This window comes from Eschrichtius robustus, chromosome 2 (genome assembly GCF_028021215.1).
Source record: "Eschrichtius robustus isolate mEscRob2 chromosome 2, mEscRob2.pri, whole genome shotgun sequence".
NCBI classification, from domain to species: domain Eukaryota; kingdom Metazoa; phylum Chordata; class Mammalia; order Artiodactyla; family Eschrichtiidae; genus Eschrichtius; species Eschrichtius robustus.
The window spans coordinates 167,224,528-167,247,214 of record NC_090825.1 but is presented as its reverse complement, the minus strand read 5'-3'; the positions used below and the strand labels follow the sequence as shown (position 1 = coordinate 167,247,214).

General features: G+C 51.2%; 1 protein-coding gene across 3 annotated transcripts in view; it reads left to right on the top strand.

Annotated features, from left to right (window-relative positions):
- The first annotated feature begins 2,692 nt into the window (after positions 1 to 2,692).
- Positions 2,693 to 22,687, top strand: part of SLC27A1 (solute carrier family 27 member 1) — a 29,352-nt gene continuing 9,357 nt past the window's right edge. For 2 of the 3 annotated variants that reach the window (XM_068536761.1, XM_068536760.1), the window contains exons 1-6: positions 3,452 to 3,662; positions 18,204 to 18,598; positions 18,725 to 18,886; positions 18,982 to 19,051; positions 19,820 to 19,911; positions 19,984 to 20,093. In XM_068536761.1, the coding sequence (XP_068392862.1) occupies positions 3,496 to 3,662; positions 18,204 to 18,598; positions 18,725 to 18,886; positions 18,982 to 19,051; positions 19,820 to 19,911; positions 19,984 to 20,093 (996 nt within the window). In that variant the 5' untranslated portion in view covers positions 3,452 to 3,495. Of the gene's footprint in view, positions 2,771 to 3,451; positions 3,663 to 18,203; positions 18,599 to 18,724; positions 18,887 to 18,981; positions 19,052 to 19,819; positions 19,912 to 19,983; positions 20,094 to 22,687 lie in introns of those variants that run through there. The other variant, XM_068536759.1, reaches the window with a different exon arrangement.

The window sequence follows — 22,687 nt, the reverse complement described above, 5'->3', positions numbered from 1 at the left end:
CACAGCACGCGGGAGGTGGGCGTTACCACCCAGAGGGCGACCAGTGTGCTGACTGGAGAGGTGACCTGCCCAAGGCCACCCAACTGGAGAGGCTCAGAGCCTGCTTTGGCCCTGAAAGCTGAGTTCTGTCCCCCTGTCCAGGCCTCAGTTTCCCCTCCTGTGAAACAGGGATAGGACCGTTCCTTAACCAGTCATCTGGAATCCCTGGGGACAGTTACGTTTTTGGAATTGGGAATTTTTCAGATCTTAGGAAGGTAACAGGGTGAAAGCTGCCATGTGTTGTGTGATGTCCCTGGGGGGTGTGGGGAAGCCCCCTATGTAAAGGGATAAATAAAGGATAAACAGGGGTAAAAAGGGATCATTGATCACTGAAAACAGCCAGGGTCAGTGCCGGGCAAGTGGTCCCTAAGCTGGAGTACTGGCACTACCTTAAAAAAAAGTTGGGTTTGCAGAGCCTTTCTGGGGATTTGGGGATTGCCGACTGAGGAGAAGAGTATCTCCGTGCGTGGCATTTGGGATCTTAGTTCCCCGACCAGGGATGGAACCTGCGCCCCCTACAGTGGAAGCACAGAGTCTTAACCACTGGACCACCAGGGAAGTCCCACGTGTACTATTTAGTCAGGGCTCAGTAAACTTGGTAAGATGGAGGGAGGAAGAGAGAGAAGAAAGGGTGAAGGGGAGAAAGGGAGGGGAAGAAGAAAGAGGAAGAAGGGAGGAGGAAGGAAGGCAGGAGGATGGGGGAAGAAGGGGAAGAGGAGTAGTGGGGAGGAGGAAGGGGGGAAGGGGAAGGAGGAGTGGGTGGAGGAGGGGGAGAAGGTGAGCAAAGGGGGAAGTGGAGGAAGGCTAAGGGGGGGCCTTGAAGAGGCGAAGGAGAAGGGGGAGGGGGAGAGAGGGAGGAAGGGGGGAAGTAGGGGGAATCAGGGCAAGATGGAGAAGAGGGAGGAGAAGTTTAAGGAAGACTGAAAGGGGAGGAGGAGGGTGAGGAAGGGGAGCAAGCTCTCTGCCCACATTTGTGAATGAATGAATCTCAACTCCAGCTAGTGTGACAGTTCCAGGCCTCAGTTTCTTTACCTGTAAAATGGGGTGATCACAACAGTGCTACCTGGCAGGATAAGAGTGCTGCTGTAGTTACTGGGCATTGCTGACTCCACTGACCCCCGGTTGAGAAAGTAGGGGACCAGTGACTGGCTCTGGGCCTGTCCTCCAGGTCTGCCTCCTCGTCCCCATTTTACCCACCCTAGGTGGCCCGCAGGGACCAATGGCAGCATGGGCGTGTGCACGTGTGTGTGTGTGTGTGTGTGTGTGTGTGGAGGGGAGCGCCTGCCCGGTCCTGTCCTCTAAATGGTGCTGGAAGCAGGCCCTGGCCACCTCCCAAGGAGAGTGCTGAGAAGGTCGGCCAAGCTGTGCAGAAAACAAGCAGGGTGGGGTGCGCAGAGGGGCAGAGGAAAGGAGAGCTTGGAGAGAAGGAGCCAAAGCAGAAGCCCACATGGGCACAACACAGTCAGAGCAGGTCCCAGGAGTCTGCAGAAGCAGAAGCCCCGGAGGGGAGTCCTCTGTCTTGGACTCATTGTCGCTGCCCACCTACTGCCTGAGCTCTGGTAACCCTTGACAGCGCAGCTAAAGCCTGAGGGTCTGTGAGCGGCTCCAGGTCAGCCAGGGAACAGGGTGGTGGGCAGCGAGGCCAGCACTGGCCCGCACTTGATCAGGGGGAGGGCTTTAGGGTCTCTAGGTGAGCATTTAGGATCTTGGGATGCAAATAAGGGACTCTGTGGAGTTCCTGTGGAAGGGTGGGGAACTGGTGTGTGGATTTTGCCCTCCCTGGGCTGCTGCTGTGAGACTTAACTGACAAGATTTCAGGATATGGATTTGGGATTAATTGGGTCCTTGGAATATAGCTTTTTTTAAAAAAATTAATTAATTTATTTATATTTTTTATTTTTGGCTGCATTCGGTCTCCGTTGCTAAGCACAGGCTTTCCCTAGGTGCTGCGAGCTGGGGGCCACTCCTTGCTGTGGTGCGTGGGCTTCTCATTGCGGTGGCTTCTCTTGCTCAGGAGCACGGGCTCTAGGCGCACAGGCCTCAGCAGTTGTGTCATGTGGGCTCAGCAGCCGTGGCTCGCAGGATCCAGAGCGCAGGCTCAGTAGTTGTGGTGCAGGAGCTCAGCAGCTCCGCGGCATGTGGGATCTTCCCGGACCAGGGCTCAAACCCGTGTCGACTGCACTGGCAGGCAGATACTTAACCATTGTGCCACCAGTGAAGTCCATTGGAATATATCTTTAAGATGAGGTAGGGGTTGGATATTCTGGGGCCCCTAGGCTGTGAGTTTAGGACTCCCCAGGTCCCTGGAGTCCGAAGAGGCTTTGGGGATTGGATTTAGAATAAGCTGGGGCAAGAACCCAGTACAGGTAGGCCCTGAATGTGAACTGAGAGTTGCTAGTCCCCCGGGGTAGGAATTCTGGTTTCCATCTAGGGCTTGGGCCGGGAGCGCCCGGGAGCCACGCCTCTTGGCTGAGGGACGCACGTGTTTCCTAATCGCCGGCAGGGATGGGACGGGGGAGCTGGGAGGCTGGCGAAGTTTGGTTGTCATGGAGACAGCCGCCTTCCTCGCCAGGCGTTCTAGCCCCTGGGTCTCGTTGGCCGTCGTCACTCTGGCCAGGGTGGCCTCTCTATGGTCGTGGACTCCGGAAGGGGGCGGGCGTCGGCTATGCGGCTGTGCGGCAGAGCGGTTCTAAGCCAGACGTGTCGGAAGAGAGCCGGCCTGGGAGGGCAGGTGGGGCGGGGCCTAGGGTGCTAGGAGTGAGGCGGAGGGTGGTGACTGGGCCAAAGCCTGAGGGCGGGGCCGGTGACCGGGGTGGAACTTGGGCCTGGGAATACGGGCTAGGCCCAGGACTGGGGGCGGGGCTTGAGCTATTCTGGGCGGGGCCTGGCCCAGAGTGGGTGCGGCGTGTGCTTGTGGGCGGGGCCATAGGCCTAACCTAGGGGCAGAACCTGGTCCAGGGCGGGCGGGGCTCCGGAATGGGGCTTGTGCTTATGGGCGGGACCGGAGACCTAACCTGGGGGCGGGGTCAAGCGAGTGGAGGTGGGGCGGATAGAGGTGGGACCTGGAGGAAAGCCCAGGATCTGGGTCTGTGGTGGGGCCAAGGTGGACTCTAGGCTTGAGGGCCAAGTCGTTATGATGGAGCTTGGGTCCAGCGTACAGCTGCTAAGTCGAGGCATGGGGTAGGGCTTGCCAGTGACTGACGGAATGGAAGAGCTGTGCCTGGGGGCGTGGAGATACACTAATGATTGGCAGAAAAGCCTGGGCCGGGCTAGGAGCAAGGAGGCCTGTGCCCACTTTGGGATGGGGCGGAGCCTGTCTGAGACGTGCCCAATCCCAGGCATGGGGGCGGGGCCCGGCTCGAAGCGGGAGCGGAGCGCGACTTCTGGGCGGGGTTGGGTTGGCCGTGGGGCGGGGCCCGGGCGGGCCGTGGCCTCAGAGCTCTCCGCCTCCACAGGATGCGGGCTCCAGGTGCGGGTTCGGCCTCCGTGGCCTCACTGGTGCTGCTGTGGTTGCTCGGACTGCCGTGGACCTGGAGCACAGCGGTGGCGCTCGGCGTGTACGTAGGCGGCGGCGGCTGGCGTTTCCTGCGCATCGTCTGCAAAACCGCGAGGCGGGACCTCTTGTGAGTGCAGCCCGGGCCCGATACAAGGGCTGGGGTCGGGGGCGGGCTGAGCGACCAGGGGGGGCGAACAGAGGGGGCTGAAAGGGCAGCGTGGGGGACCTTGAGGGCTTGGGGGGGGGTAGGTTTTGGAGACTGGGGGCGGGGTTTGGGTGAGGGCGGGTCTAGGGGCGGGGCTGGGACCTGAAAAGAGTGGGTTGGGGGACTCCTAGGGCACCAGCAGGGGACATCTTGAGGGATTCCCTGGAGGGAGATGAGTAGATTTCAATGTCCTTGAGCCTGCGTGGGTGACCTCAGGGCTCTGGACGGCAACTTGGGGGTACTAGGGCAGCGAATAGGACTTCCAGAGAGCTGAGGCTGTTTGGGAGGCCGTGCGTGTTTGGTGGGGTCTCTATGGGGCTTTGGTGACTGTGGGAGGGCTCTGGGGGGTCTTCAGAGACTCCGGTAGGTCCCTAGGAGTTCTCAGGGGGACTTTCTCAGGGAGAATGAAAGGGCTTCCTGGGGCATGTGTAAAGGGCTTTTGGAGTCTTTGAAGGGTGTTTTGTCTCCTCAGGGCCATTTACAGGTCTCTCTGTGGTCGGGGTGCTCTTTGAGAGTTTGAGGTCTGTGCGTGACTTTGGGGGTTGTTCAGAGTCTGTGGAGAGGTTGCTGTCTATTCCAAGATTTGCTTAGGGGTCTCTGGTGACTGAGAATCTCTGGGGAGGGGATTCTGGTGGTGTTTGCAGGCATCCTTGGCAGGTCTCTGGGGTATCTCTAGGGGCTTGCTCACAGAAGCTGTTGGGAGTCCTCCTGGAGTGAAATAAGTGCTTTTGGGCATTACCACCGGAGCAAATCTCAGGAACAGCCTCCATGTGGAAGTCCCTGAGCACTTGCTATGGGTCTGCCAGTCTTGGTGCCCATGGGAAGGTGGGAGGACTAACCCATTGTAAGGGTGAAGAAACTGAGGCTCTGTGAGCAGCAGGGATGGTGTGCAGCTGGGAAAAGTTCCACTGCAAATTGACTGGTTCTGAACCTTCTAGAACCTGACCTTTCTTTTCCACGCCCTGGCCCCTGCCCCTGCCCTTGGTTTTCTGACATGCAGATTGGACTGTGCTCTCTGTTCAGACACCTTCCACGACCTCCATCCTCTGCAGTAGAAAAGACTCAGCCTCCAGCTGGGTACTTGAGGTCCTGCCAATCTATTCCCTGCCCACTTGCCACTCCCCACCTCTCCATATGTTCATCTGGCCCCCAGATCAACTTGCCTTGTCAGGCTCAGGCTGCTTTCCTCTGTCTGGAATACACTGGCCCTCCTTTTGCCTGGCAACGCCTTATGATGTTGCCTCCCTCAGGGGACCCTTTGCTGAATTTTCCTGCTCAGCACCCTCCCATGGCTCCTTGTTGCTCTTAGAATCTAGACCACATGAGGTTTCTGACCATGTTCCCAACCTCCTGTCCTTTCCTTTGTCACTCTTCCAGCTACACTGGCCTCCTTGCTGTTCCTAAACACACTCGTATTTATTCCAGCCCCAGGGCCTTTTCATTTGCTATACCCTCTGCCCAGATCACTCTTCCCCTGCTCTTCATTTTCATCATGCCATGGCTTAAATGTCACCTTGTCAGACAGCCCTCACCTGACCCTATGTCTCTGTAGACCCTCCCACCTTGTTGCTCTCTGGCAGAATGGTCAAGATTTACACAGGGCTTCCTCTGTGTGAGGCACTATGCTAAGCATGACTTCTTCAGGTCCTCCCAACCACCCTGAGAGGTGGGTACTCTCTTGTCCCATCTTACAGATGAGCAAACTGAGGCACAGCGTAGTTTTGTCACTTGCCCAAGGTCACACAGCTGGCCAGTAGTGGGGGCAGGATTTGAACCCATTCAGTGTGGCTCCAGAGCTTGACTTGTAACCACTAGCGGCATCAGTCACTTGTAATTATCATATGTGTCTGCTTTCTTGCCTTTTAATTTTAGGGTCTCTTTCCCCCCACTAAACTGTGAGCCCTGTTGGGGGGCCAGCACAGATGGAGACTGTGTTGGACTTTGTGCTCTTGTGGCCCTGGTCTCCCGTCAGGGCGGCACACAACAGGAGCGCAGGATATATTTTTTGGATGGCAGGTCTTCACTCCTTCCTTGGGCACCATGGGGCAGGGGATATCTGTGACCAGCTCTGTCTCCCCTGGGACAGGACAGAAGCTGGGTCCACTCCGAGTCCCCAACACAGAGCTTGACACGCTTTCTATAGGAGGCAGCCTGGAAGATGGCCCTACCTCCCAGTCTGCCCACCTTTGTATGATCCCTTCCCTTTCAGTGTGGGCTGGACCTAGTGACTCACTTCTAATGAACAGAATACAGCAAAAGCAATGGGATATTACTTCTGAGATTAGGTAATAAAAAAGACTGTGGCTTCCATCTTGGGTGCTCTCTCGTGGGTCACTCCCTCTGGGGGAAGCCAGCTGTCATGTAAGGCAGCTCTGTGGAGAGTCTCACGTGAGTGAACTTGGAAATGGATTCTCTCCCAGTGAAACCTTGAGATGATCACAGCCCCTGCTGACACCTTGATTACAGCCTCACAAGACACCCTGAGCCAGAACCACCCAGCTAAGCTGCTCCTGGATTTGTGACCCACAGAAACTGTGAGATAATCAATGTTTGCTCTTTTCAGCTAGTAATTTTGGCTGCAATTTGTTACACGGCAATAGCTAACTAATGCAGCTTATATAACACCCACCCACCTCTGTACCAGGTTTTGTTCTAGTGTTCTCACAGTCCTGTAAGGAAGGAATGCTTACTAATCCCATTTTGTGGTTGGTGAACCAAAGCACCGAGAGGGGAGGTCATTTGCCCAAGAACACAGAGCCGAGGAGCGGCAGGACTCCAGAGTATGTGTTCTTAGCTGCTGTGTTGTGCGGGGGTGGTGGTGCGGTCTGGCTGCATTTAGAACCTAGGTTCAGAAATATTTAAGCACCCTGCCTCAGTTCTTCTAACTCATCTTCTGTTTTCCTCATGAAATCTGATCATATTCATCCTTGTTTATTTCTTCCTGCCCCGGTGCCCTGGAGCTCAGGGTGAAAGCAGGAAGGGGCAGAAGGAGCAGAGGGGCAAGAAAAGGCCTCAGGAAGGGCCCAAAGGTGGACAGTGGCCTCTTTGTCCCCAGGGTGGGGGTGGCTTGTGCTGCTGCCAGGCAGGGTGGCCCAGACATGTGGCTGGAGCCCAGTGCTGAAGTCCACTGCCCGCCCGTGTGGGTGTGCTCCAGAGAGGCTGGGGGCGAGGGCGGGAGGGACAGGCCGTGAAGACTGGGCCCCGTTGTGAATGCTTGAGTAACCTGAGCACGAGCCGCTGCAGCCTCAGTCGAGTTTCTTTGCTGTGCTGTCTGTGGACAGGGAGCACCCCTGTGGGAGCTGTTTCCTGTGGTTCCTACCCTTGCTGATGGCCCTCTCCCCATGGCTGTAACACTAGTACCCCTTCATGGGGTTCTTGGGGTGCTCTGTTGAAGCTCTTATAGGAGAGCTGGGCACATAGTAGGCACTCAGACTTGTTGGTGCTGACTGCCTTCACCCAGCAGTGGGTACCTCAGAGGTTAGGTGCTTGGTGGCTAGAGCCAGAGTGTCTAGCTGTGGCCCTCACTCTGCTCCTTGCTAGCCCATGAAACATCACCCTCTGAGTCTTAGTTCCTTCGTCTCTAAGAGTACACCTTGTGCATCCTCTCTTCTTTAAGAAAACGTGAATTGAGCACCTGTTGTGTGCAGCACGGGCACTTGGTCTGTCACGTGGTACATGGTGAATGTTTGGGGGCAAGCCTGAGGAGGAACAGAGGGACCCTGCCAGGGGGCCTGGTCTGGGTTGTTCTGTCCTCTATTTGCTGTGTGACCTTGAGTGTGTAATTCACCTCTCTGAGCTCCCAGCTCATCCACCATCTGACATGGGGATTTTAGAACCCTACTTTGGAGGGTGGCTGTAAGGTTAGCTCAGTAAATGCTGAGGCTGCTCAACTCTATTTATTCGTTGAATGGTTGAGATATCAGGATCTGACCAGGGAGGTGGATGTATAAACAGCTAACTTTTAACATTCTACATTTTTCAGTTATTTTTTTGTAACAGTTAATACATAACACAGGTACAAAATTCAAATGTTAGAGAGAGGTTTGCAGTGAATGTTGCCCTCTCTCCGCTGCCCCCAGCCCTGCAGTTCCCCTCCTCAGAGGCATCTTGTGTCTCTTTCCCAAGAAATATATGCAGACCTCTTCTTGTTCTTGGTGCTCACAAAGGGCCACGCATTCTCCATCATATTCTTCACCTCCTGCTTTCTTTCCTCTCTCCACTTTCACTTGAAATTTTTGCTTTTATTAAAGTCACGCAGGCTTCGAGATGAAAGACTCTAAGCCCTTCTACCTCAAGTGGCAGCTGCCAGCCCCACCCTCTACCCACGTTTTCCCTTCCCTTCCAGGAGTGATTCTTACCTCTCCTTTGAGTCTTTTGGACTTCACCTCCACGTCTCTAAATGGCTTATGTGACAAATCTGCATTTTTTCACTTTAAGACTTGATCTGTCATCTCACTCCATGGAAGATGAGGATTTGGCATCCCTTTATCCCCCTGTCCTCACTCTCTTTCTGTCCCTGTGCATGGTGTATACATACCCACCCTCATATGTACACAGACACACATGTTCTTCCATCCCTTCATTGTCCCAATATTATTACAGTTGATTCTCATTATTTGTGGTAGTTTTCTTCTTCTTCTTCTTCTTCTTCTTTTTTTTTTTTGGAAATGCTGCAAGCCTTGCGGGATCTTAGTTCCCCCACCAGAGATTGAACCCGCACCCTCGGCAGTGAAAGCACAGAGTCCTAACCACTGGACCACCAGGGAATTCCCTGTGATAGTTTTGTTCTACAAAGTTGCTGCAAACATTGAATTAGCAAATACTGAACCATTGTTCCTAGGGAAAATACAGGGTTAGGTTCTTGCAAGACTCTGATCACAACATTTTCATCAACCAGTCAATACATAATCTTGTTTTGTGTGTATTCTGTTTAAAGACACATCATTTAATATATATTGTTGATTCATTACTATTGAACTCACTGCCAGCAACATTATAACTCATGCCTGAACAAAACTTATCTAATATGTGTATCTTCTCCATAAGGCACATCACAGCCTTCTTGTACTTAGGAACACTAGGCAGCATTTCAGCATTATGCCTGGGGCCCATTTTAAACAGCAAAATCAACAACAAAAAGCACAAAAACACCAAAAAATGTGGCATTAAATAGACTGCCAAAAGCATGCTTGTTTATAATATGAGTTAAACAACTTTATGTATTTTTGTCTGGAGTTATTGATTGCCTTCGTATTGGCTAGTTTTCTATGTATTTATCTCTACTTCAAAGCCAAACTCCACAATATTTGTCTCTCTCTCCTCTAATATTTATAGCATCAGATGGGCTTTCAGTTTCACCTTTTTGGAGAAGTCTCTCTTTTAGCCTCCAATCTGTCCAGGCTGGTCTAGTTGCTCTCTCTACCTGGTGGGCAGCCATCACACCAGGCTTGCTCCTACCCATCTTCCTGAGGATTAGCATCACTTCTATCTTGGGTTGGATACCCTGTTTCCTGGGTCCCTGATAGTCCTCTTCCTTGGTTTACTCCTTTAATTAGTTGGAACACATCTTCATTAGCTTTGGGAGAAATCATGTATAGAAATTTAATTTTTTGAGACCCTCATGTATGAAAATATCTTTATTTCCACACTCACACTTGACTGATGGTCTGGGTATAGACTTCTAGGTTGGATATTATTTTCCTTCAAAATTGAAGGCATTTCTTATTTTCTTCTCACATCATGGTTATTGTTGAGAAGACTAAAACTCTCTGATTCCTGATCCTTTGCAGTGACTTTTTTTTTTTTCTTTCTGGAAGCTTGTGGGATCTTTTCAAGATGGTGGGTTATTTCCATCCATTGTATGATCTGTTGGTGGGTTTCAGGTCAAGGAAGTTTTCTTGATGTTATCATTGGTGATTTCCTCACCTTTATTTCCTTTGTTCTTCTTTGAACTCCTATTATTGAGTGCCTGGAACAGTGTCTAGCTTGATAACATTTATTGAATGAATATGATGTCGGATCTTCTGGACTGGTTCTATAATTTTCATATTTTTTTTTCTTAACATATTTATTGGCGTATAATTGCTTTACAATAATGTGTTAGTTTCTGCTTTATAACAAAGTGAATCAGCTATCTTCTTATCTTTTTTATTTTCCATCTCTGTCTTTTTATCCTACTTTCTATGATATTTCTTCAAGTATATCTTTCAGTCCTTCTATTAATGGTTAACTTATGCCCTCACATTTAAAATTTTTTATTATGATTATTCTTTGTTCAAATTCATAGACTATTTTAATTGATTTTTTAATTTTGTTTTTTCTTTTTTATATAGACTTCATTTTTTATTATCAGTTTTAGGTTTACAGAAATTAAGCAGAAAGTACAGAGAGTTCCCATATACCCCCTTACTCTCCCCTGCAGTTTCCCCTGTTTTTAATATCTCTTATTAGTGTAGTACGCTTGTTACAGTTGATGAGTCATTGTTGATACATGATTATTAACTAAGCCCCATATTTTTCATTAGGGTTCATGTGTATGTTGTACATTCTTTGTGCCCTCACATTTAAATTTTCCAGGATCTTTTTTTTTCATTCCCTGAAAGCTTTTATATAGCATCCTATTCTTGTTTCATGGATGCAATATATCTTCTTACATTTTCAAGGATATTAATGACTTTATTAGTTTTTTTCTCTTTGCACAATCTCTTTTTCCTCAAAGATTTTCTTCTCTGTTTATTTTAGTCTCCATCATCCCTATTAGAGGAAATCCCCAGGAGTCTGGTAGTCCTTGGCTGTAAAGCCAATTAGAAGCTCTCAGCATGGATGTGTGTAGGGGGTGAGGGGGTCTTGTCAACTGAGCTTCATGATGGGGTCACCTGGCCAGGTGGTGCTTTGGGGAAAGTCCAGTGCGGTGTCTTTGGGTCTTTCCTCCGGGCCTGGGCACAGGCCCCACCAGCAGCATCCCAGGAACACAGCGGGGAAGAGGGCTGGAGGCTTGGCATCTGGCAGGTAAACATTCACTTAACACCCATTTGCAGGGAGGTGCCCCACCCAGAAACCCTCCTGTGGATGGACTTTCAATCTTCTCCTGGGTGGCCACTTTTTTTTTTTTTCAGTTGAGATACTGACATATAACACTCTTATTAGTTTCAGGGGCAACATAATGATTTGCTATTTGCATAAAGGTTTCTCCTACTACCCGAAAATAGAGCATTCCTCTGAAACCTTTCATAAGCCTAAATGGTGTAAAGGGAAGAAGCAATTACCTTAGGATGCATCTTGCTAACGGGTGCACAAAATAAATTGAGATAAAGTTCAGATGCTCACAGACACAGTTCAAAGCTATGGCAGCTTAATGCTGGGATACTGAGTGTTGTTCCCAGGGAAGGAGCTCGGCAGTGCCTCTCTCACTGCTTTGGGTGCGCGCTGCCCCTATAACAGCTCCCTGCAGAACAAACGCCGAACACTATTTTTACTTTTTGCCTTTTATTGTAAAAGCGAAAATCCTCTTTGGATTTCTTTCGGTTAGCAAAAACAGGTACTAATTTTGGTCTTTCACAAAAGAGAAGCGGCATTAAAGTGAATTTTTGAAAAGTAGGGGATACTGGTATATTGTGAAATGATCACCACTGTAAGTCTAGTTAACATCCATCACGATACATAGTTACAAAAATTTTTTTCTTGTGAGGAGAACTTTTAAGATCTACTCTCTTAGCAACTTTCAAATATGCAATGAGGTGTTATTGACTATAGTCACCATGTTGTACATTACATCCCCATGACATTTATTTCACAGAGGGGCCTTCTTAAACAGATTTCCATCAATCCTCCACTGCAGCCCAGGATTCTGCTTTCCCCCTCCTCCTGGGGCCCCCACCTCTCATGTGCTGCTGCCCAGCTTCCCAAAGTGGGGTGATTTGGTCTCCACTTCCATTTTCCCAGTCCTTGTGAGTTCACACTTAAGTCCTTTTACTAGCCGTTTTGGGAGGCACTGTGAACAGTCAGTGTCTGAGTGCTCAATCTGCCATCTTTGCCACAAGGTCAGCAGTAACTTTTCCCATTTACCTTTAGGGTCCTTCCTCATCCCTTGCATTGGGGGCACCATTCTTGTGCACAGCCTTCTGTTGTAAGCTTCAGCTCGAGCCGTTGTTCATCTAACCCCTCGCTTACTGCAGGATGTTTGGATTCTTTCCCATCTTCTGCTCACTGGAAGCTACAAATGAATAATGCGCCGTCATTTCCCCCGTGTGACTTTAATGTGTCAAAATCAGTATACCCGTTGATGGAGCGATTCAGAGCCGTGGAGAGACATTCCTGACCTTGGGCCGTCTCCTCCTACTCTCTGCTTTACTCACTCCTCTCCTCCCGCTGGCCTTTGCTCTCTTTTAAACCTGCCAATCTCCTTCCTGCCTCCAGGTCTTTGCACTCGTGGTGCCCTCCACCTGGAATACTTCCCCTCGAGCTTTACCCATGGCTGGCTCCTTCTCATCCTTCAAAGTTCAGTGCAAATGTTGCTTCCTCAGACAAGGCTCCCCTGCCCCATGGGTGAAGTCTGTCCTGGTCGTGCTTGATCACATCATCCTGTTGCTTTTTTCTTAGGAAACGTATAAAACTGTCATTGTTTTTGTTTGTTTTCTCCTTGATTATTGACTGTAAACCCATAGCGGCAGGGATCACGCCTACCTTGGTCACCTGTGTGTCCCCATTCCTGTCATGATGTCCAGCATGTGGTGGTACTTTGTGGAGGTGTGCTGCACTTGTGGGTCAGCTCCTCTGGGGAGGTGTTCTCCATGAGGAGGCTTCAGCTGCAAGTAGTGGGAATCCCAACTAGAAGTGGCATCAACAGTAAAGCACATTTATAGCCATGTGCAATGGGGTATTGGGACATGAGGTGGCTTCAGGTTGATCAATTTGTGTTCAGCATGTTATCATTGGCCCAAGTTCCTTCTGCCTTTCTGCTCTGACATCCTTGCTTCAAAGGCTTGGCGTCTCCAGTTAGTTACCCTCATGGTCTCATATTGGCTGCTGTGGCCCCAGCCATCACATGCTGATAGAAGAAAGTGAACATGGGATTACCAGGCCCCATGTTGCAGGGGGTGTGAAAGGGGCTATTGTGATGGCGGGAGGTCTATGAGTTGGGCAGTGTTGGAGTTAGAGCCAGATTTCCAGAGCTTTGAACACAGAGCAGAAGACAGTCTTATGTTCCCAGGGAAGTGTTCTGAGCAGGGAAGCAGCACAGCCAGGCTGGCCTGCATGGAGGAAGAGGGTGGCTTGGTGAGGAGAGTTTGGGGCAGCCAGGCAGGAAATGCACTTGTTCCCAGACAGGGGGAATGGAGACACACCCCCTCTGCCCCCTTGAATGGGGCACTGGGGTGAGAGCGGTAAGGAAGATAGACGATGGTGGAGATGAAGCAGAGTGTGTTAGTTTCTTGTGGCTGTCATAACAATGTAGCACAAACTGGGGGACTTAAAACAACAGAAATTTATTCTGCCGTAGTTGTAGAGGCCTGAAGTCTGAAATCAAGGTGTGGGCAGGGTTGGTTCCTTCTGGAGACTCCGAGGGAGAATCTGTTCCATGCCTCTCTCCTAGCTTCTGGTGGCTTCTAGCAATCCTTGGCAGTTCCTTGGCTTGTGGTTGCATCACTCAGTCCAATCTCTGCCTCCGTCTTCGGATGGCCTTCTTCTCTATGTTTGTGTCTCCTTTTCTGTCTCTTAGAAGGACACTTGTCATTGGATTTAGGGCCCATCCTAAATCCAGGATGATCTCATCTGAAGATCCTCAACTTAATTACATCTGCAAAGACCCTTTTTCCACATAAGGGCTCATTCACAAGTTTGGAGGATCAGGACTCGGATGTGTCTTTTTGGGGCCACCATTCACCCCACTACACAGAGAATGGGGCCTGGCTCAGGGTGGAGGCGGGAGACCAGAGGGAGGTGACTGCACTGCTTCAGGCTTGTGACGGTGGGGTCTTGGCCGTGCTTGTGAGATAACCAGATTCCAGCTAGTCTGCATTGGGGAAAGTCATTTGTTCTACCCATCCTTGAGGACCTCCTGTGCCCCACACCCTGTCTGGGCTTCGGGGATGCCATGGTCACCATGACACGCCATGAACGCACCAGATGATGCTGTTCCTGTCCTATGGAGCCCACAGCCTAATGAGGGAGAAGGATGCTCGAGAAGGAAATGAGGAAATAACGTAAACATCAGAAAGTGACAAGAAGAATTCAGCACGTGGGGGAGAGGCAAGGATAGTGCATGACTACTGCAGCCAGGGCGGTAGGTGTGGGGCACCCAGCACAGGTGGTCAGATGAGAAGGAGCCAACCGTGCAAAGACCTGGGGGATGGAAGAGCGCTCCAGGCAGAGGGAACAGCAGGTGCAAAGTCCAGAGGCAGGACCCGACCCTCCTGGGCAGAGTAAGGATGAATCCCTCTTTTTCAACCCTTCTTCTTGGTTAGGCACTTAATACATTTGACAGGTATTAGGCCGAGAATTGCACTGTTCCCCCATTTACAGATGCACTGCTGTTCTGGGCCCTGCTTCCTCTTTGTAAATAGGACAATGGCAGTACCTACACTTTGCTGAGCTGGAGAACACCTTGGAGCTTGTTATGTTCAGTCTCCTGATATTCCAAGTAAGGAAACTGAGGCCCAGAGAGGGCAGGGTCTGCCCAGGTGCCATAGCTGGTAAGCGGTGGAGTAGGATCTGAACCAAGGCCATTGACTCCAGGGCACTTTTTCTTTCCTCTGGGCTCTGCTGGGGCTCACAGCTCCGGGACAGACACTTGAGGAATCAGTGTTTGCACGAGGCCCTCAGACCATGTCCTGCCTCCTCCCCTGGACCCTTACCCGCAGGGGATTTCCTGGGCTGGCCCCCCGCTCTTGGAACTTGCTTGTACCTCTTTCTTCCTTACAGGGTAGGTATGAGTCAAGTTGCTGGGCAGATAAAATGCTAATTCAATTCTGTTTTCTTACTGACAGTGCATACCTCCCTGGGGAGAGGATAGCAACAGAGTTTATTGAGAATGTAGGACACGCCAGGCCCTGTCCTTAGAAGTCTCCATCCATCTCTTTTATCCCATAATGACCTGGAAGGCATGGGATCTTGTTGTCCCCATTAACCAGGAGGCCCAGAGAGGGATGTACCCACCCGTGCCCACTGCATGAGTGTCCTGGGGCTGCCGTAACAAATTACCACAATCTTGGTAGCTTAAAACAAAAGGATTTTGTTGTCTCAGAGTTCTGGAGACCAGAAGCCCAGAATCAGCTTCTGGGGAGTCCAGGCGTCCTTGGCCTGGCTTGTGGCTGCATCACTCCAGTCTCTGCCTCTGTCTTCTCAGAGCCTTCTCCCTTGTGTCTCTGTGTTCTCTCTCCTTTTTTTTTTTTTACTTTTTGGCTGTACCGCGCAGCATGCGGGATCTCAGTTCCCCACAACTGAGGGCTGTTGAACCCAGAAGCCCTGCAGTGGAAGTGCAGTGTCTTAACCACTGGACCACCAGGGAAGTCCCTCTCTCTTCTTGTAGAGATACCTGTTATTGGATTTAGGGCCCACCTAGGCAATCAGGATGACCTCATCTCATTACTTACCTTAGTTATATCTGCAAAGGCCCTGTTTCCAAATAAGGTCATAGTCTGAGGTGCTGGGTGTACATGAATTTTTGGAGACACTCTTCAACAGCTGCAGTCACACAGGCAGAAGAGACTGGGCTGCATTTGAGGCAGCCTGTGGGACACCAGCATCGTCCTTACATTCTAGGCCCTGTTTCTAGTGCTGGGACTACAGCCCTGGACACAGTAGACAGATAGACAGGGTGCCTGCTCTCATGGAAAAAAACAAAGAATTCAGGAAACCCACAAAGGAAGATGGCAGTTTTAGATTGTGATGATCACTTTGAAGGAATAAAACGATGGTGGTGGGGGGGTGTGGGTGCTGGGAATGTATCAGTTACCTATGGCTGTGTAACAAATTACCCCTGAAACTAGGGGCTTAAAAAATGATCATTATCATCTCCTATGTCTAGGCTTCCTTACAGCTCAGTGCTGGGTTCCCAGGGCCAGTGTCCTGAGAGAGAGGGAAAGCGAGAGGGCATGAGGGCTCCTGCGTGCTGGGAAGAAGGTGTGCTGACTTTGTGCCCTGGGCTCGGAAGTCACATAGCATCACTTCTGCTACATTCTCTTCCTTAGAAGCAAGCCCCTCAGTCTGCCCATACTCAAGCGGATGGGAAATAGAACCCACCTTTCGAAGGGAGGACTGTCAAAGGGTTTGCAGGGATATTTTAAAATAGCCATACTGATCCAAGCTGGGCAGGGCTGGGAGGACCCCTCTGAGCAGGTGTCATTGGAGCTGAGAGGTGAAGGATGAGAAGGAGCCGAGATGAGGGGCCTGGGGCAGAGTATTCCAGGCAGTGGGAGCTGGGCAAAGGCCCTTGGGCAGGAACCTCTGCCCTGCTGAAGATCAGGGAAGGAGGCAAGAGCAAGCTGGGGCAATGGAGGGTGATGAGGTGGCCAGATGCATGCAGCTGGGCCGTGCTGGGCCTCACAGGCCACAGGGAAGGCATTTGATTGAAAAAACAGTGGGAGCCTTTGGAGGGTTAAAACATTATTTAAAAAATTTTTTTTTAATTTTTGATTTTTTAAAAAATTTTTTAAAATTTAGGGAATTCCCTGGGCGGTCCAGTAGTTAGGACTCCACACTTCCACTGCAGGGGGCCCATTCCAATCCCTGGTCAGGGAGCTAAGATCCTGCAAGCTGCATGGTGTGGCCAAAAAAATAAAAATTTTTTAATTAAAAAATTTTAATTTTTAAAATAAAAAAAATTTTTATTTAAAAATTTTTTAAATTACAAATTTTAATTTAATTTTTAAATTTTTATTTAAAATTTTTTATTTTTAAAATTTATTTTTTTATTTTATTTTTTAAAAATCTGTGTTAAAAACATTTTACTATGGAAAATTTCAAGCTTACAGCAGTAGAGAGAATAATGTAATAAACCCATGTGCCCATCCCCCAGCTTCCGTGATCTTCATATGATTGTTTCCTCACCTCCACCCACTTCCTCCTCTGTCTGAATCTCAGTGGCACATCTTTCTATCTGTTAGTTTTCCAGGGTGTATATCTGGAAGGTAAGGACTCCTGTTTTTAACCTTGCCACAGACAGTCTTCATGAGTTTCATTCATTCATTCATTTTTGTGGTAGTAAAACGCATATAATATAAAACTTACCATTAGCGACATTGAGTGCATTCACAGTGTTGTGCAACCATCAGCTCTATCTAGCTCCAGAACATTTCCATCACCCCAAAAGGAAACCCTGTCCCCATTAGCAGTTACTCCCCATTCCCCCTCCCCCAGCTCCTAGTAACCACCAATCTGCTGTGTCTTCATGGGTTGTTTTTGAGGTGTAATTTACATATAATAAAATGCACCCGTTCTAAGTGTTCATTTAGGATTTGGGGAACCACCCCCCGGGTAACCTTCCTGGGGGCAGAGTGAGGACCGCCTGTCTCAGTCAGGGCAGAGCAAGCTGCTGTAGCAAACAGGTCCCCACTTGACAGTGGCTTAACCCAGCACAAAGTTACCTCTCAGAGTCAGGTGGCAGGGCAGGGAGCCAGGTAAAGCCAGAAGACCACTTGTTTCTTGAGCTCCTGCACTGAGAAATTCTAGCTTTCTTGGTTCTGTGATCTAAAGCCATTTCTGTTTGCTTAAAACAACACAAACAAGTTCATGTCTCACTCATCTGACAGCCTGGCATCATCAGTGATGGCTGCTCATCTCCACAGGGTCATTCAGGAACCTGGCTCCTTCTACGGGGGTTCTGTCTTCCCCTGGGGCCTCTGATCCCCTTGTCTCTACTAGCAGGTGGAGACAGAGGAACAAGACACCTGCACTCAGGGCCTCTCGCTAGCCCGTCTTCTGGCCTCACCTGGGGCAGAGGCACCTCCTCCCCTGGGTGGGGGCACACGTGCTGGATGGCTCAGCCATCTGTGCCTAGTGCCATTGAGTAACTTGGGAGTGGAACGGCCCCCCAGCTCAGGGGGTGGACCCCAGGGCCCGGTTGAGGCAGGCGGGGCATGAGGAGTCCAAGCTGGAGGCAGTGGGGGGTCAGCATGGGGCACTTGGGCTGCCCCAGGAGAGAAAAACAAGGAAAGGACTGGGCCTGGCTCCCTCAGGGTCACCAAGCAGGCTGTGGTGGAGGAGGACAGGGTGACTCTGATTTACACTGCATGGCCTGGCCAGCTGTGAGAATCCGCCTACTTCTGGGCTGACTGGTAATTGGCCCTTTGCCCTTAGTTTCTCCAAGAGACCCAGCAACCCAAGGGTTCTCATTGAACACTTGCCACCCTTGGGAATACAGGGACCTTTTCCTCCGCTTTCTCCACGGGGGGATGCTGAGGCTTGGGGTGGTCTCCTGGAAGCCAGGCAGGACACTCAGTGACACCGTCCCCTCGTCCCCCCTCCCAGCGGCCTCATCGTGCTGATGCGCGTGCGCCTGGAGCTGCGGTGGCACCAGCGCGCCCGCCACACCATCCCGCAGATCTTCCAGGAGGTGGTACGGCGGCAGCCTGAGCACCTGGCGCTGGTGGACGCGGGTAGCGGCGCGTGCTGGACCTTCGCGCAGCTGGACGCCTACTCCAATGCCGTGGCCAACCTATTCTGCCAGCTGGGCTACACGCCAGGCGACGTGGTGGCCATCTTCCTGGAGGGCCGGCCTGAGTTTGTGGGGCTGTGGCTGGGTCTGGCCAAGGCGGGCATGGAGGCCGCGCTGCTCAACGTTAACCTGCGGCGGGAGCCCCTGGTCTTCTGCCTGGGCACCTCGGGCGCCAAGGCCCTGGTCTTCGGACGGGAGCTGGCAGGGGGTGAGGCCGGGTGTGGGCAGCATCTCGGTGGGGGCCTGGGGCCGCCCAGGGCAGGGAGATGGTGCTTCCCCGGGCCTGGGAGGGGACCTGCCCATCCTTGACCGTGACATATGTTTTGGGCCGCAGTGGTGGCCGAGGTGAGTGGACAGCTGGGCAAGAGCCTGGTCAAGTTCTGTTCTGGAGACTTGGGGCCCGAGGGTTTCTTGCCGGACACCCAGCTCCTGGACCCGCTGCTGAAGGAGGCCTCCACAGCCCCCCTGGCCCAGCCCCCTGGCAAGGGCATGGATGGTGAGTCCAGGTGGGATCCCCCCTGCCGATGCCCACCCAGTCCCCTCGTCCCCCTCACGCCAGCCTCCGGTCCCCAACACCCACGTCTCTCTTAGATCGACTCCTCTACATCTACACGTCAGGGACCACGGGGCTGCCCAAGGCTGCCATCGTCGTACACAGCAGGTGAGGGGCCCGTGGGCATTGCCCCCAGCGCAGGAGAGCCACTCCAGGTCCTCTCTACGGCCTGATCCCCCCGACCTCCAGCTCCTGTTGGGGTCTTGCGGGCATCTTGATCCCAACTGGGTAAAACCCACAGCCCATCTCAGGACACCATGCTGCCCTCTGCCCCTCCTCAGTCTCCTCCTGTCCCCACTCCTGCCCCCAACCGTCCCCTTCTCATCAGCGACCATAATAAGGTTTAAAATCCTAAATCAGACCTCCTCTGTGCCAAACCTCCCTGTACCCTCCTTGGCCCTCAGAATAAAAGCCGTATTCGTGTTGTGCGGCACCCGCCACTTCTCTGATGCCATTTTCCTCCTCTCCACCTCTCACTCGCTCCCTCCCTCCTCAACCCCTCACACTTCCTCAAACCTGCCAGACTCCTTCTGGCCTCAGGACCTTTGCATATACTCTGCGCTTCACCTGGGTGCCCTTCCCTAGCTCACCCTACAGCTCCTTCTTGCGGGACCTTAACTCATGTGTCACCTCCCCAGGCAGGTTACCCCACCCTCCCTGGCTTTGTCCCCTTCAGCCTCTCTCTGTCCCTTTGCTCTATTATATCCCTCGTGGCAGCAAGCACCGTTTCCTTTATTTGTTGCATGTTCCTCTTCTGCCAGCCTATAAGGCCCCTATGAGCTGGGCTGGCTCTGCCTCAGTATGCAGCTCGCTCCCCCAACTCCATGCTTTTTTCGTGGGTGTGGGTCCCAGCCCCTGCACTCCCTGCCCCTGCAGGTACTACCGCATAGCGGCATTTGCCCACCACTCCTACAGCATGCAGACGGCAGATGTGCTCTACGACTGTCTGCCCCTGTACCACTCGGCAGGTACCACAGGGAAGCTTGGGCGGGGGAGGGGGCGGGGGATTGGGGACCCCTCATCGAGCCCACTCTCTGCAGGGAACATCATTGGCGTGGGTCAGTGTCTCATCTACGGGCTGACCGTGGTCCTCCGCAAGAAGTTTTCAGCCAGCCGCTTCTGGGATGACTGCATCAAGTACAACTGCACGGTCAGGCCCCGCCCCCTCTCGCACCTCCAGCCCTCCTCCCACCCTTCCAAGTATATGGCTCTGAATGGCTGCCTCCCAGGGACTCGGTGGGGCTGGGAGGGGGCAGTCAGTGCTTCGTTCAAGGCCCAGCCCGAGGCTAAACCTTGAACATGTAAACTCATTGGAACCTCATAGCTGCTTGGGAGCGGGCAAAGGCCTCATACCCATTTTGCAAGTGGAGAAACTGAGGCTTTTAATGCAGCTGGGATTGGACACAGACTGCCTGAGATCCTTAAGATGCTGCCTTCCCTACTCCCTGTGCCCCGAAGGTCTTCCCTGCTGGTGGCTGCAGGGAAATGGGTGCAGTCACCTCGCTGGGCTGGTTAAGGCCACAAAGCCCAGGGCTTCCCGGTGGGATAAGCATGAAGCAGAGGTGGAGGGCATCCACTATCCTGCAGAGCAGGTAGGGGTTAAGACAAGTCCCTTCCTCTCCTCTCCCCTCCACAGTGAGAGGAGAGCAGGCCAAGGATTTCAGTGCTATGATGGGGGTGGAAATACAGGTGCCTAGTACCTTCCTCCAGGTGGAAGAAGGAGTGAGGAGGGGAGAGAAGGGGGTGTGTCCAGGGACTGGCAAATTGGCAGGTGCTGAACCTTGAAGAGGTGGGACCCAGAGACGTTCAGCCACTTGCCCAGATCACACAGCTGGCCAGGGTGGGGGCTCTGGGCTGGGCATCCTGGGGGATCCCTCGGGGCGATGACTCTGCCCTGCTGTGCTTTTGAGGATTTTATGTTCTGCTTGGGGTGGTGGGGGGTGGTCTGGGGAAAACTGCTAATCTGAATCTTGAAAATAGAAGACAGTCCATTTATTAACTATTGAGAGTTGCAAATATACATAAATGTGGACAGAAAAGTTTAGGGGATTCCCAGCTATCCATCACTCGGCTCCAAAGGACATCAGATACCCTATCCTGCCCCCTCCACGCCCCCAGCACATCCCTCCTTCTGGGTTGTTGTGAAGCAGCCCCAGATAGCAGCGTGTTTCCTGCATAGATATGTCAGTAAAACCTGAAAGATGAGGATTGGTCTTCTTTTTTTTCAATTGAGGTGAAATTCACGTTAGCTTTTTTTTTTTTTTTTTTCAATTTTTGAACTTTTTAGTTTTATTTATTTATTTATTTATTTTTTGGCCACGCCTCACGGCATGCGGGATCTTAGTTCCCCAACCGGGGATGGAACCCGTGCCTCCTGCAGTGGAAGGGCGGAGTCTTAACCACTGGATCGCCAGGGAAGTCCCCAAGATTAGCTATTTTAAAGTGGACACTTCAGTGGCACTTAGTCCACTTACGGTGTTGTACAGTCACCGCCTCTATGTAGTTCCAGAACATTTCCATCACCCCCAAAAGGACATGCTGTCCCCACTGGCAGTCATTCCCCATTCCTCTTCCCCCAGCCCCTGGCACAACCATGAATCTGCTTTCTGTCTCTATGGGTTTGCCTGTTCTGAACATTTCTTATAAATGGGATCTCTGTGTGGCCTTTTGTGTCTGGTGAGGGCTGTTTTTAAAACAAAAGATTTGGGACTTCCCTGGTGGCGCAGTGGTTAAGAATCCGCCTGCCAATGCAGGGCACTCGGGTTCGATCCCTGGTCCGGGAAGATGCCACGTGCCACGGAGCAACTAAGCCCGTGCACCACAACTACTGAGCCTGCACTCTAGAGCCCGGGAGCCACAGCTAGTGAACCCTCATGCCACAACTACTGAAGCCCGCACGCCTAGGGCCCATGCTCCACAACAAGAGAAGACACCGCAATGAGGAGCCCATGCACTGCAACAAAGAGTAGCTCCGGCTCGCCGCAACTAGAGAAAGCCCACACACAGCAACGAACACCCAATGCAGCCAAAAATAAATAAATTAATTAATTAAAAAAAAATGAAACAAAAGATTTGAAAGCAGTGTCTCAAAGAGATATTTGTACACCCATGTTCGTAGCAGATTATTCACAATAAATAAAACGTGGAAGCAATCCAAGTGTCCATCAGCAGAATGAATGGATAAGCAAAATGTGGTTCATCCCTACAGTGGAATATTATTCAGCCTTAAAAAGGAAGGAAGTTCTGACACAGGCTACAACATGGATGAACGTCGAGGACATTATGCTGAATGAAATAAGCCAATCACAAAAAGACAAATACTGCATGATTCCACTTATATTAGGTACTCACAGTAGCTAAAATCATAGAAAGTAGGATGGTAGTTGCCAAGGCCAGGGGAGGGGGGAATGGGGAGTTAGTGTTTACTGGGTATAGAGTTTCAGATTTACAAGGTAAAAATATTTTTGGGGGGGGAATTCCCTGGCAGTCCAGTGGTTAGGACCCGGCACTCTCACTGCTGAGGGACCGGGTTCTATCCCTGGTCAGGGAACTAAAATCTCAGAAATCAAGTGGTGTGGCCAAAAAAAAAAAAAAAAAAAAAAAAGAATTTATGGGGATGGATAGTGGTGTTGGCTGCTCAACAATGTGAATGTATTTAATACACTGAACTGTACACTTAAAAATGGCTAAGATGGAAAAGAAATGGCTAAGATGGTAAATTTTATATTGTGTGTATTTTACCCC